Source organism: Numenius arquata, chromosome 14 (assembly GCF_964106895.1).
Source record: "Numenius arquata chromosome 14, bNumArq3.hap1.1, whole genome shotgun sequence".
Classification (NCBI taxonomy): Eukaryota; Metazoa; Chordata; class Aves; order Charadriiformes; family Scolopacidae; genus Numenius; species Numenius arquata.
This window is the reverse complement of record NC_133589.1, coordinates 18,939,096-18,954,643: the sequence shown is the minus strand read 5'-3', so window position 1 is coordinate 18,954,643 and position 15,548 is coordinate 18,939,096. Positions and strand designations below refer to the sequence as shown.

General features: G+C 46.7%; 1 protein-coding gene across 1 annotated transcript in view; it reads right to left on the bottom strand.

Moving 5' to 3' along the window:
- Positions 1 to 4,513: 4,513 nt before the first annotated feature.
- The window catches only part of MAPK8IP3 (mitogen-activated protein kinase 8 interacting protein 3), a 77,373-nt gene continuing 66,338 nt past the window's right edge, over positions 4,514 to 15,548 (bottom strand). Inside the window, 13 exon segments of the mRNA XM_074158685.1 lie at positions 4,514 to 4,635; positions 5,203 to 5,346; positions 5,629 to 5,808; positions 7,683 to 7,721; positions 9,123 to 9,236; positions 9,362 to 9,533; positions 10,376 to 10,524; positions 11,934 to 12,001; positions 12,546 to 12,626; positions 12,897 to 13,015; positions 13,823 to 14,016; positions 14,621 to 14,806; positions 15,252 to 15,417. Of these exon segments, the coding sequence (XP_074014786.1) occupies positions 4,514 to 4,635; positions 5,203 to 5,346; positions 5,629 to 5,808; positions 7,683 to 7,721; positions 9,123 to 9,236; positions 9,362 to 9,533; positions 10,376 to 10,524; positions 11,934 to 12,001; positions 12,546 to 12,626; positions 12,897 to 13,015; positions 13,823 to 14,016; positions 14,621 to 14,806; positions 15,252 to 15,417 (1,734 nt within the window).

The following is a 15,548-nucleotide window of genomic DNA, read 5'->3' as shown; positions in this document are numbered from 1 at the left end:
GAGTGGGAAGGGACCTTTGAAGATCATCTAGTCCAAACCCCCAGGTTCAAGGGGTCTGTCCTGGGTCTGGCAGGGATAGGGTTAATTCTCCCCAGGATCTAGCAGGGACACAGGTATCCCATCCCACGGGAGCCATGCCCAGGGGTAGCCGGAGCTGGCCGGGGAAGGGGAGGGACAGGAAGCCGGGGGGGGGGGGCAGAAGAGGAAGTCATGCCCCGGGGGAGCAGAGCAGTCGGGGGGTGTCCCGGGTACGGTCGGCAAGCGGTGGTATCGTACTCGTGGTTGTATATTCCTCTGTCAGTGTTATTGTTGTTGTTGTTTCTTGCTCCCCTTGCTGTTCTGTTAAATTGCCTTTGTCTCAACCCATGAGTTTTGCCTTTTTTTCTTCCCATTCTCCCCTCCCGGCCGCGCTGGCGGGGGGGCCCGATCTGAGCGAGCGGCTGCCCCCTGGTCCTTTGTTGCCGTCTGAGGCCAAACCACAACAGGGTCCATCTAGCAGCGGCTGGAGACAGGCACAGCTACGGCATAGCTCAGGTTAAGACTGAAGGCCCCAGACGGTACTTAAATGAGGCTCCTGGGCCATGGGTGGAAAGGGCCCATGTATGGCTGGGGGCCCAGGTGGGGCTGATCATGACAATCACAGCCTGCTGGTGACCTCAGAGTCCGAACACCTGGGGGGATGTCCTCACATAGAGCCCTGGGCAACCCAAGAGCATCGTCCGATTGAGAAGGTCCCCTTCTGGAAAGCTGCAAAGCCCTGGTTTGCCATGTGGTGGATTCAATGCCTGGAACATGCTGGGAACTCTGGACTCTCAAACCTGTGCGTTACCCTCCTGGCTTGTTGAACGGTATTGGGGTGCTTGTCTGAAGGATGATGGTAGTGAGCATCTTCCTCAGCCACCTAGGTGGGTGGCCAGACATGGCTGTGCTCCACGCAGTGCCTTGCTCAAGCTGCTCCTGGATGTACTGAAGGGTACAGCCCCCAGGGGGGTGGGACGGGTCCCAGGGCCTGTTCCCAAACATCATTGTTGAGATGCCTCTAGTAACCCAGGAGGCACTGCCTGCTGTACTTCACTCTGGCCTGCACAGGACTGTAGTGCAGGTGGAGTCACAGAGGTGACTCACCTTAGGGACCCCTGCTCAGGGCAGAAGCTGCTCCTGGCATAAGGAGGTGGCTTCCTCACTGTTACTGCTATCTACAGCCCTTGAATTAATGCAGTTCTACAAAGTAAATATGAACGTGTCTAAGTGCTGCTGGCACTAAGAGGAACTCGCTTCCTGCAGTGCTGAATGTCACCAATTCCTATGGGGCTTTGTAAAGCACCATCCTGTATTGACGGGACATTGGCAAACTGAGTGTTGAAAGCTGAGCCTGATGTGTTAACCCTGGCAGCTCAGCTGGAAGGGACACCACTGGACAGCCGCAGCCAGCAGCTGATGATTGTGTTTTCTGCCTTTTATTTCTGATATTGGGAGAAGCTACAGATTGCACTGTGGCTTGCAGGGCCAGCCCCTTCTGCTCCGACCCAGTAAGCAATCCACATCTCATTTCTTGCCACTAAATTATTCAACAGCTAACACTTGAGCTGCCATTCCCACCCTTTAAGTATCCTGCTGTTATTAAAGACTATGCAGAAATCCCAGTGCCTTTATAGGAACACAACACCTTGCACTTGCTGATGTTAACACATTTATTACATACAGAACAGATATGGTTTGTTGTTTGATAGCATAGGGAACAAAGCATGGGGACATATTCATACAGCAGTCTCTTTACAGAATGCCATCTTCAGACCAAATAGCAGAGTTTACAGGCCTTAAGACACTTTTTAAAATCCTTTTGTAACGTACAAGATACTTTACATACATCACAGTGGAGATATGACAGGGAAGTGTGTTGAAGCCAGTCAGTTCTCACCTTGCTGCCCAGCAGTCACCAAGCGCCCACAGGAGCTGACAGCAGAGGCTGGCTCTACTTCGCTGGAGCTGCCCCTCTTGGACATGTGCTTCTCTTGGAGGAAAACACGCACTGAGCTGGAAAGGAACCTGTTGGTAGAGGCCCGAGACTGGTTTCCTTATGTTGCCAGCGTCCGGTGGGTGACAGCAGACCTAATATTGTCACTTCAACTGCTAAAACCAGATACAGAACAAACAGTAAGAGGTAAGAACGTTGCAATTTCTCTGTTTTCCTACGGAAGAGTCGACAGAGCAGCTTACTACAGCTTTTTTTTTTTTTTTCTTTCCTTCAATTAGCCTGAATTATGTCATTTACCTGGCCCTAACAGATGAACCGTTACATGTCTGTGGAGTCTGTGGTCTAAATGTTGATCTTATTAACTTCACTGCACTCTGTGTTGTGATCCAAAGAGCTCTTCCTAGCAGAAAGCATTTTGAGAAAGTGAACGAGAAGCCTGGCATGGTCAGCAGCGCCCCAGTGACAGTCCCTGGTGAAAGGTCTCCCTGCACACAGGTGGTGGCTCCAAGCATCCCTTAGCCAAATGCCAGGCACAGAGCCGGGTGTGCCAGTGGCTGGAGGACACCATCCAGCAAGTTCCCTACCTCGGTAAAGAGGTAAAGAGCAGTGTGGGTGTGTGTGTCACCAGCACTGCTCACAGGCAGCATGGGCACCACTGTGGCTTCGTACTTGGGTGGCTGAGGCCTCTCTTCTCCAGAGATGTCCTCTTGCTCCAGCCTTTTCTGAACTGTGGATCCAAAAAGCATTTCAGTGCTACTGCATTGGCACAGATGCCACATGTTAGAGCTTCCCTGGGAATACTGCATCCCTGCAGCACATACATAGCTTTAGACCACCAACCTTGGGGGCAGCCTGGTCCATGGTGACAAGCACAGGACACAGCTGGGAAGCTCCCAGCTGTCCCCATACTGCCACATTGGCACAAGGACATCCCTGTGAACCCCGGAGTGCTGCACAGCCCAGGGAAGAAACAAGATGACCACCAGGAGCTTCCAAATGCATTGTTAGCAACTGCTATGTACTCTAGTCCTACACATGCAGGAGGGAGTGTTCAAAGGAAACAGAACCTGTCCTTGTGGAGACAGGACTGTTTCCACGGTCAGAAAGGGAGGACAAACCATTGCTTCTACATCTGGAGCTGCCGTGTGCTGCATCTGGAGCTCAGAACCACTCTCCCTGGCCCCATTTTTGGCTGCTTCTCTTGTAAGCAGGACACGCATTTGCAATCCCCCAGCACTGCTTACACAAGAAGGACTGTCAGAATTTCTCTTGGGGGTTGTCAATTCTTTTCAGGAGTGAGAAATTTCCAGCTTTTCAAACTGCTTAGTAACAAAGTCAGTGCTTACAATGTTGGGTAAAAGAGGCTGGGCGATCTGGCCTCAATTCCTTTTTCTGTGTGACCTTAGGCGAGACACAGCCTTTCTGTTCCTTGACTGCACCTGCAGAGTCTTTCCTAACCGACAGCCACAGTGTGAAGGAAAACAGCTATCTCTTCCCATCAGTTCCCAGGATGAGGACACAACCTTATGAGTCAAGGTAATCTCAGTGTGTTAATGTAGAATTCACAGCAGACCAACATCATCTGCCCTCACCTGTATTCTGAAAGCCAAGAAATGCTATGCAGAGATAGCTTTCTCCTGAACCTTTCAGAATGAACTCAAGAGTTCTTTTCTGCCTGGCATTTTTAGAAAGGGGAGTTAAAGTATTTCTGCCTTTTCTGCTCTTAAAAAAATAAAGTTCCAGTAGCCCTTTGCTACCACAGTTTCCAAAGGCCCTGTGGCCTCCACGATCAAACACCTGTCTCCCATCTGAGGCTACCAAACAATCCTCTCTGGACACACACAGTCATCTAGCACACAACTGCTGAGACAACAGCAGCAGAGGAGGGAGACTTTCCATCTCCAAGTACGGAGGATGTGATCCCCACAGTAATGGCACTGCTGCCTTCTCCAACCAAAGAGTAGAAGTGCTGCCTAAACCCTGACACTCCTTTCTATTGAGGGTTTGTTGGACCTGGCTGCTCTCAGTTGTGCGACATTATTCTGTGCTTAAGGGTGGATAAGGAGGAGAGTCCACTGGTGAACTAGAAAGGACTTCTGCTAGGGTGCTGCAGAAGTTGTGATTCACCACCACTGCTTTGGCAGGGGATGCCAGGGGGACGTACTTCTTCTCATGCAGGTGGGAGTGAGGCAACCTGCCAGAGAACCTGAGCCACCACCCATCCAGCTGCCAGCTCCCGAGCATTGGGCAAAGGCTTTACACAGTTCGAGCTCCAAACTTCATTGATGCACTGCCATTTCTCTCCTTGTAGATGCCAGCTCCAGAGCAGAACAATAATCCAACCACGCAGAAAGTGCACGGGCCCAAGATGAAAGCTGCGAGTTCAGAGGTTAGAAGGGAGTCACAGTCTGAGGCAGGAGCCATTGCAGTTGTCTGGGGTCGGTTTCCAGCAGTAGGTATAATGCAGGCATTCTGTATGTACATTTTGGCATTCAGGTGGAAGGAGGGACACTTACATTGGTGGGAAAGGAGAAATTCTCACTCCGGGATATATGATACCTGCCACACAATAATGTGGCTCCTTTCAGCCTTGGAAAGTACTGGCTTCACCTGGGTGGCGTCTCCTGCATTCTCCTCTGTCTCATCATCTTCTCCATCCCCTGAAGAGAGAAAACAGAGTGAAAAAGGCAAGAAAAAAAATCCCAAATTGCACTGCTCTGGAGTACTTCCAAAGAGGCCAATATCCCTGCTACAGCCTTGGCAGTCTGACAACAGACAGCAAGAGCTGAGACCCTCCTTTATGTCTGGAGAACATTTATAGCAATATGGTGCTTTTTTGAAGCAGGACTGTATGGATGGAACCAACCATCTCCAGCAGTAAGGAAAACCACCCGTCCTTTCGGGGAAGCCAGTGTTTACAACACAGAGCGCTCTTGAGCACCATGGGTGACCACAGTGGGGCAGCAATGTTTGCAGCCAGTGGCACAGATGGTTTTATTCTTTCCAGGGCCATTAACGCAGACTTCGTGGCACTGCAGGCACAGGCATAGGCAGGGTTTGGCAGCCTTGTACTATGCAAGGAAAATGCTTGCTATCTGCCCTCACGGCTAGAGGCAGGGGAAACAGAGAGCACTGCTTTTCAGATTTCACTCCCCACAGCAGTGATCCCTCTCTCCACGACCATGGCCCTGCACTCTGACCCAGTGCCTCCCACCACAGGCACTCACCGATCCGGAAATCAATGTACCCTTCTCCTCCGCTCAGCACCAGGACGTTCTTCAGCTTCTGCCCCTCGGTCTCTGTGGGTGCTGTGCTGGGGTTCTCTGAAGGGCTGTCCAACACACTCCCGTTCAGGGTTGCTAGGACATTGCCTGGGGAGGACAGAGGTGCTGTCAGTGCCTCTGCTCAGCCCCCATGCAGTTAACACAGACACACAGACAGACACACACACACACACAACTGGGCAGGCCAATTCCTTCCGCTGATGAAATCTGGAAGTCACTGCAGTTTAAACTACTGAAGTCTGAGCTACAGTGACCTGCAAGCACTAGAAATGGCATGGACAGCCATCTGCTGCAGATCAGCTCAAGCTCCTCCTGCAGAATGGACAGCGGGATAAGACCCTCACAAGGAAGGGCTGTGCTCATCCTTACCAGGTACAGAGACAAAGAACTTGACAGCATCACGGTGGCCGTGGAAACAGAGCTGTGCCTGAGCCATGGAGCAGTAGGGAATGAAACTGCTGGCAGATTTGTCATTGTTGTCATCACCGTACACGTGGATGACCCCGCCAGAGCGGCTGCCCTCTCCAGAGGTTGGTGAGGTCTTGTTGGCTGGGGACAGGGAGGAGGAATATCGTCAGTGATAGCTTAGAGTCCTATTTACAAAAGGGACTTAATCAAAGAGAAAACTAATGATCCACAAAGGAAAACCTTTAAAGGTATAGGTCTCTTTAAAGGTCTCATGTAAAGGATGTGATGGAGGACATCACACTGGACTATACACTCCCTCTCGCTTAGGCTGGTAGCAATCTACTCGTGATAACAAACTAAATTTTCTCATCAAATCTAGTATTTGGCTACTAATGAGGCACACATCCCTGGAGGTGCTGGGCAAGAGTGAGCCTAGGGGAAACTAGACAAGGTCTCTGATGTGTCCAGTGAAGGCCTCTTCACCAGCAGCAATCCTGAAACCACCTGCTGTCCTAAGATCAACCTTGGTCTTTTGTACCTGGCAGGGTGTGCAAAGGTGCCCACTCTACCCATGAGACATGAAGGGCACCTAGAGGAGAATTACTGCTATTTTCTGGATTGGTGAAATTGCTCAGTTTCCAAGTCAAGTCCTTTGCTCATGCCAAGCCGTGAGCACACAGGCTGCTGAAAGCAGTCTCTGGGTCTGGTGAAGGCCTCTCAGCCCAGTAAATGTCACAGCAGTGTAGTGAAGTTCCTCTTTAGTCCTTGATTTAGCCATGACACCAGAAGATCAGCTACTCAAATAATGAACATCTGGAAGATGTTCACCATCCATAGCTTCCAAGGATTTCAGGGTGGACTCAGGGGTCAGCATCCTTCATGTCCAGGCTCTGAGAATGTGAATGCTTTCACTCACCAAGGAAGAGAGACCAGTGCTCAGAGCTCAGGATGGAAGATGCTTTCCTTCCACATGCACCCACATCAATGGTTGCAGAAACAGTACTAAAATCAGAAGGCTTTCACTTTCTGTGAGAGAACTTGATTGCTTCCTTAATTGTCTGTAGTTCTGTGTTTTGGCTTGGGCTGGATTTCAATTATTAAGTCACTTGGACAAAGGAGACTTTTATCTATCAGGCTCAAGCCAGGATGGTGAGACAAGCGCGAATATTTTGAGGGAAGAATGAGAATTGCTGTGTGCAGGGGGAAGATCCCCACGATGAAGGTTCTCTGTACCTCTGTGCTTTGGTTTGCTATGGCAGTTACAACTGGATGAGCTCATCCGATTGACAAGACAGGGCTGGTACTAGCATTTCTTGCTCGGTATCTGGCTTCTTACTGCAACCAATACCAGATGCTTTAAAAGGAGGAGATACATCTTGATAATGCTTCTGGACAGTGACAGAAATGTCTTGCAATGAGAAAAAAATACTCCTTTCTGACCCTGGAAATGCTAAGGTAAGCATAAATTTGAACTCAGACCCTGCCTTAACTGGCACAAAACCAAACAATTCTTAGTGTTTATCAAAGTCCCCTCTGGTTAAAAGTCTTGGTTGATTACTTGCAGCTGGCAGGTACCACAGCACCTACTACATTTGGCCTGGAACTGATGAGAGAAGGTTCCTTGGAATACCAAGGATATCCAAGGAAGACCTTGGAAAACCAGTCTATACCTGCTTCCTGGGACTCTCTGAAGGAATGAAGCTTCACAATCACCATCTCAAACCTGGCCTACCACAATAAGGGAACTACTGATGAATAATAAAGTACTCTTGACATAAAAAAAAAGCCCAGAGGGATGGCTGATGAGATGGATGAAAATGTTTTTAGCCATGAGAAATGAGGATATTTACATTACTGTCTCTGGTCGCTTTTCTCAGATGCAACTTAAAATGAAAGAGTGATGAGGAACAATGGATGGAGAGAGCTGAATGGCAGGATGGAAGGGTGGGAAAGCGACTGCAAAGGTGAACGGGTGCAGAAGGATTGAAGCTGAAGGAAGGAGGCAATGGACTTACCCCGGAGCCCAAGGAGTTGGCCTCGGTGGAGGACTACAGCTAGGCACAGGCAAGGAGTGGGAACACAGAGGGGCACGGGAAGAGACAGGCAGGATGGGAAAAAAAAAAAAAAGGTGATTACTGGGAGAAAATTGAGGGAGCAACAGAAACGTATAAAATCTAGAGAAACTGCAACAGGAGCTACAGGCTTGAATCACTTTATACCAACACCGCTCTTGCTCACTTTGCTCTTATCTTACAAGTACAAATGTAATATCTGAGATGGGAGAGGGACCATGGTCACAAGGATCCATTGCTAAACTTTCTAGTGAGACCTCATTGCTTACCACGTTTTACAAAAATACCAAAAGATAGTGCAGGTGGTTTACAGCAGGGAACAAGCTTAACTCAGAATTAGGACAGTAGCACCAAGAAGGAATGGGCATCAAAACAGGGATTCAGAAATGAGACCGAGAATGCAGTGCGCAAAGACAACTGTGTCACTGGCTTCCTGGAGTCAGCCCTGGGCACATCCAGCTCCACTAGTCTTAGAGGAGACCATCTCAGCCCTGACTTCCAGGAGGATTACAACAGGTTTGCTCCTCTGATACAAGAGCCATTTGCTTCTCGATTTCCTGCTAGCAGTGGTGAGAAAATGTAAATTTGGCTGCTTCCTGTTGAAAGCAAGTGTAATCAGCCTCAAATCCTACTCCCCCATTATAATCTGGAACACACCTGCAAAATTAGATGCTTACTAGCAGATACAGAACAGGATTACTAAGAGCTTTGACTGAGCTTCTAGCTCCAGAGATGCACCTATTAACTACTACTGCTGGGTTTTCTCACCAGGTTGGATTTGGCGTAGGATACTGATTTCTACTTGACTGATATAGCTGAGCCCTAATTTGAGTAAATGAAGCTTTTCTAAGGTCAGTGTCTGGAAAATACTGTTACTGAGACATTTAGATGTCTATGCCAAACCAAAATTTCCAGAGAGATCTTCCTGGTGACTTCTCATCCCATGGTCTCTTTTTGGAGACTTACTACAATTCCCAAAGCTTTGTTTCTCCTGCTTTCCAGTAGCTACAGAATCAGTTCACATCAGTCTGCTCTGTCAAGGTCATGCTCAAAAAAAGAAGACTCTACAGATGGTAGAGATGTCATTGGTCCCCCAAGAAGGAAATGGCTTCAGCTGAACTGAAAGGGGCAGAAGCAAATATCTATAAACAGGTTAAATCCCTTCAACTGAACACTTAATTCCTTAATAAGGAAGAGTTAAACCAAGTTCAGGGTTGCTCATACTCAGGGCTCCCCTCTCTGAACACTGCTATGATCAAAGATGTGTCAGGTTCAGAGTAAAAATGTCTGGAAAGCATTAGCCTGCCAGAGCCATCTGCCATGCTACACAAATGACATGCAAAAGGGAGGTACACAGAAGTATCTCCAATAAATGTCACTTACTCTCAGTCAATGGAATGGAGATGACAACACCATTCCCTGTCCCTACCCAGAGGCGGTTGCCAGCGATGAGCAGGGCTGTAATCCGCACGAATGAGAAGCCCAGCTTTCCAGTGCCTAGTAAGAATGCATAAGAATTGGAGAGTCAGTTATGACTTCGGGCAAGGTCTGCTAATGAATTTTTATTTCCCTCTGATCTCAGGAAGCAACAGACCATTTACTGACAGTCCCTACTGCCTCACCTAGCATCTTGCTGACATAAGGCTCAATGTCGACATCTTGCAGATGTTGATGGCTGTGGGCATGGTAAAGCCTCAGAGTGGAGTCCAAGCGGATAGAAACCCATACTCCATCTCCAATCCATGCCAGCTGTCGCACCTGACTCTCCCGCCGAGGGTGGGCGTCAAAGGATTTCTGAAATGCCAAATAGGTGGACCAAGGTGAGTTCACAAAAGGTTTGCAATTATCTACACACATACTCCATTTTCCTCAACTGACATCACTTGCTTGGGTTTCAAAGCTCTTGCAGAAAATATGTTAATGCTAGCTGACCTCAGAAGTTCACTATGGTATACAGAAAAACCCTTGCTTGAAATAATGAGTTGTATAGCTGCTCTGCAAAGTTTACAGTCTTTGCAGACCACTTCAAGAGCAAGAACATTTAGAAACCAAGAGTTTCAATGTGCTTGGTAGAAAAAGAAAACACATAACTCCAGCATAAATTCCAAAGATCAAACTGTGTTGGCTCACTGATGTGAATGTCAGATTCAGCACTTCTCCCTTTGATTAGAATTATTCCAAGCACTGTTAAATTGGTTTGTACCAACACTGCTCTACTGAATTTCAACCAAAAGGCTCTAAACGTCATTTTATTAGACAAGTGGGATCACTGGGGCTTGCTAACACTTCCTTTGTGCCACATTGCCTACAGATGGAGAAGTCTTAGACCATATATGAAGGGTAGCTGTAAAGCACATACATACATTTGTACAGTTCCTGGCCTCACAGACTCACTAGTAAAGGCATAGAAAGTGCTCAGTTTAGACTTATCTAAAGATTTAACCTCTGCAAAGGGAGGAAGGAATAAATACTCCCCTGGCAGAGTGAGTCATAACATGAGCCAAATTGACAGTTTGGGTCCTACAGCCAGCAATGACAATACAAAGGTTCTGCATTTCCATACACTGCAGCAGAAAGTTATAAGATTAAGTACACCACAAACATGTGCATGCATACACACACATGTGCTCTCTTACCTCAATCTGCATTGTCTTAGGCTGGATAACATGGATTTTGTTCTTGTAGCCACACCAGACTCTATCATACACAACAGCCATGCAGCGGATGGAATGGTGAGTGTGACCGAGGTCCATTAGATGGTAATTACTGAGATCCCACTGACCATCTAAGGTGAAAAACAAGTGTGGAAAGATGCATCTCCTTCACCACACGTCAGTATACAATAAAATCACCTACTTTTCCATGTATATCTAGGTATATAAGCTTAGCTAATACTCAAATGCTCATTTTGTTTACATCTGGGAACTTCCCATGAACCCCTAGTACAGGCACAACCTTATACTTACAAAACGCATGACAATAACGTTTAGTTTGGTGGGCTGCAAGCTCTCCAAATCAGGCTAATTTAAACATCCTTTTATTGTAATGAAGTGAACAGGCTTCTCTAACAAGTGCAACAAAAATAGCAGGGGAAGAAGACTAAGAAGACTATGAGGAAACTTAAAAGGAAATGGACCTTGTGGTGAGGCTCCTTCATATCACAGACGGACAACATAATTTCCCCAAAGTGTCAAACACAGGATGAGGAATCAACCTCCCTTCTCTCATGCCTATTTTCAAACTAACCAGGCAGATACTGTGTCCGTCACAGACAAGTGGCCTCTATGTCATGAAGCTTTATCCTATTTCCGATGGGAACAATTTTTATGTGTCAATGGTCAGGCTTGAACTCATGACAAAGGCTGAATCAAAATTTAGATTGCACAAACCCAGAATTCTCTGTATTTCAGCTTGCTGGATAAACTGCTACTCAAAGAATAACTAAGTTCTTAATATGCAAACATTAGTCAGAGTCAGCATGTGCTTTCAGGTATGAACATAGCTCAGGAACTGCTCAAGTCACAGGGAAACAAAACCTACAATAGTGAAGAGGATAAGAAACACAGAATTCAAAAAATATCTTGAAGTGACAAGATTAAGGTATGTCAGATTACTCAGATATCTCTTTTTTGCAACAAGAAAAACTGACCAAGTGCAATGCAAAGGCACCATTTGTTTGAGATTTCCAGACTTGCAGAGAATCCCAGCTCTGCCTGCTGTGTATGGAGTGATCAATTCCACTACCTATACTGGGTCCAGCTTCTCTGGGAAGCAGCAGGCCTATTTGCAACTGCACAGATAATCTGCTTGGGTACAGCCTGAGCTGTGCATTCCCTGTTACAGTTGATTTGTGAACGCACAGGAACACCAGTATGGCCCAAACGCATTAAATTTAACAAGCATGCCTCAAACAACTGTGTATGTATTCCTAAAAGTGTTGCATTTACTCCACATGTGCTACAGAGAACATACACACACACATGGTTTTGTTCAGAAAAGCTCAGGAAATGGTGTTAAAGTATGCCTTAGATGTTTTAGGATAAGGATTACATGTGTATTAATAGCTATATGCATTTTAACCATATGTTTGTGCTCTGGCAAGCCAGCACCTTTCCTTCTTGACCCAGAATAACGTTTAATCCATTGCTATACTTTCAGCCACGTTTGGTTTTCTCTTATTACATTGATTCTTACCTTCTCCCCGGTGGAATATGGCTAGTGTTCCATCTGCCAGAGCAACAAGCACCCTCCCTTTCACATGCCTGAAATCACAGAAAAGCAAATACTTTTAAAAGTCTGTAGAAAGAATGGACTAACAAATCCTTTATGCCATCCACACACACCATCTTTATGTTCTCTCTACAATTCCCATTCAATTTAGCGCTTGCAGGAACATACCGCAAGGGCCGAGGGTCACACCTTTTACCTTCGTTGCAGTAAGATCATCCATATATTTCTTATTGAGGTTAACTTCTCCTTCACACTATAAACTCCACCAATTTCAACAAATTTCACATAATTTACACCCCAGTGAAATTTTGCCTTTCTCCTCCCTGTTATTTCCTCCTGATACTGCTAATCTCATTTAGTACCTTCTTCACTGAATTGGGTCAGGTCTGCATTTGACTAGGAATACAGCTCAGTATGAGGCTTTCCAATACCCAAAACCTTGGGAAACCTTCCTCATAAAACAAGGCACTTAGAAGAGCAAAGGAAAAGATGACTGACAAAGAGCTGCCACCCCCGTTTAAATATCACTTAGGAACTGAACCTTCTCTTTCAGCGTCCCTTGGCATGCACACTTACACTAGACTCAGTACAGAGTCCTTCAGCTTTATCGAGTGCAGACACTTCTTCCAGTTGGATACAGCCGAGTGCACATAAAGCCTGTGAGAAAGGAAAAACAGGGAAGGTTAGCAACAAGGCCCCACACCTTCGGCCTGACTAGGCTCGAGTCTTTTCTTCTAGTAGGAAAGGTGGAGGTTAGGTAAGTGAGGTTGAAGCCCTCTGCCTATGATGAGCTGAGGGCTCAGAACAACAACAAACAATGAAAATCTACTCCAGAAACAAGAAGTGAACTAAAGGTGTGTGGACATGAAAAGCGGAGCCCAGAGAACGGAGGTGACAGGGAAATCTGCCAGCCCAAGGGGAACCTACCAGCCGTTCTGTGCTCCCAGCCACATGGTGGGGGCAGCACTGGTGCAAGTCCCAGCGGCATCCCCATTCAGCTCCTGATCTGCCAGTGTTGTGCTCGACTCTGTCTTCAGCTGCCCATTCTCCCTGAAGAGGCAAAAGAACGCTGTTAGAGACTTTAGTAGCAGCAACGCACAGAATGCTCATCTACGCTCACAGTCTGGCATTCACAAGCAGACAAGGGCCCTTGTATACACAATCACTTTCTTCTCAGTGTTTTTTAATTGCTTGATTCCTGAATCTGCAAAACTTCCTTTTTTCCCCACCAATACAAATAGCAAGTACTTCAAATTTATAGAACTTAACTTAGTGTTTGGCAGTACTATTACATAAACAATATTTTCTCTGTTCATTTCCAATTTCTGCAGAAACAACTTAGAACAACTTGGTAATTTAGTAACAATTTCTATCCAAGACTTCCACCTTGCTCCTCAGGCCATCACAACAGACTCATTTGTCTTAAGAATTTTTGGGTGATGAATATGCTTTCTCCATTATCTTTACAGCACGTTAGAGGTACTACTAGAATAAATCAATCACCATTTTTACACATGAATTAATAAGCTCCTTCAGTAAGAACATTAAGTGTACGTGTACTTTGGAAGATCTGTCTTAACAGCAGGTTTCAATTCATACTGAGAGATCAAATACTTGCACTTAAACAGCGGACAGAGTCTGCTGCAGGCTGAACTATGTTTATTTTCATTTCCTTTCTTTCTCTCCCTGTCATCCCACCTGTAATACTATTTGGGCACAAAACTGTTTGACAGTTTTGGTTTTGGGCACAAAAAAAGTTTGACACTTTATCAGACTATCAGGCTGGTTCTCATATCAAAAAGCCTATGAAAACAGAGCTTATAAATAACTGAACTGGCACTTTGGCCCTAGACTGCCTACCCATTCTGTGTAAAAGGTGCGGGTGCAGGGACTGGATCTGTGAACACGTGCTCCGTGAGTGGCCCAGGTCGGGCCTGAGCAGGCTCTGCCTCGCTTGTACTGTTCTCAGGTACCTCCGTAGCTTCTGTTGCCTCCTCAGTAGACTGGGACTGGTTGATCTTCCCATTGCAGACAGCAGCCACCTCACCTAAAAGACAAAAAACAGTGTGAGGTGTACTGGAGCTGGTAAGTCAGCGATACAGAAATCAGGCTGTCAATTTTTTAATTTATCTTTCCTTGCCAAATTCAATCAAGCCCTGAGCCTGCACCACAGCAGCTCACCCAGTGTTTTCTGCTTGGATGGGGAACAGAGGCTATTTTAAAGTATGCACAATCTGTGACTAGCAAAACATCAGCAGTTCTCCAGGGCTGCACGCTGCAGTATGGAGTCAGCAAGGGCACCATTATGGTTTTCATATGGGCTTAATTGACTTCACAAGAAGGCATTGTTCAGAAAAGAAAGCAATGAGAACAGAAGCAACTGTAGCAGGGCAAACATTACCTGTCCAAAATACTCTGCTATATGACCCCTGCAACCAGGCTGCAGGATGTGGATCTCTCAGAGAGAAAAGAAGGGCTCTAAAGAGAAATGTACCAAAAGGGCCTTTGGTCTTCCTGTACCACATTAAGAAACTTCTTGAGGCTTCTGAAGTTGTTAACTCAGGGACACGAGGATGCAGCTGTAAGATGGTAAGCTCATATGGTACTAGCTATAATTGAACTACCATTAAGTTTTATGTCCCAAAACTCACTCTGTCCCTTGTCCAGCACAGGTGTGTCACCACGTGAGGAACAGTTGCTTCGTGGCACATTGCATCGGGTCGCACAGCCCACCAGAGTGATTCCTGCCAAGACACCATCTGTTCCAGATGACTCTTCAGGATTTATATCTCCCTCCAGAAAGATCTCGCCTGGAGGATAATCACTCTCACTGGCCGCTGAAGGGCAAAGAACAGATTCTACCATAAATTTAGATGTCACCACAAATTTAAATGTAGCAGTACTCCTGAGGTAACCATATCAGGGTTCACTACCCTGGGGAGGAACCACAGCACCAGTCAACATCATGGCCAATCCCCTCATCCCTAGCACCAACATCCAGGCCAGCTACTGAGCCCTCCCAAACCTGGGCAAGGCTCACTCTTGCTCCCAGAACCATCCTTTATGTCGCAAAGGAACAACTTACTAAATGTTCAACAGTGAGGGATATCTCCACAGAAAGGTCCTACAAGAAAGCCAGATCTGAGTTATGGTTTTGAGGGACAATTCCAGAATGCAGCAGGGTCCAAGGATTAGTTCTGAAGTGAGGACACTACATTTATCACTCCTCAGTGGAGCAGGTGACCCTGTGCAGATCACAGCCAGTGCCTGGGCCCCACTTACCAGGGATGCTGGAGATGCAGAGCACATGAGCATTGCAGACAGTGAACTGGTCCACCACTGTGCCAGGCTGATTGGCATCAATAATTACAACTTTACTTGTGGACAGCGTACTAGTGAGTATCCAGACACGACTGGAGGTGGCATCCATTTCATGAAGCTCCTTTGCCTTCAGAAGAGTGAACACATGGGCAGAATCAGAGCTCCTCTCAGATCAGACTGAGCGTATTAGTGCGTGGCAACATTTACACATGCAAATCACAGAATCACAGAATGATATGGGGTTGGAAGGGACCTCTG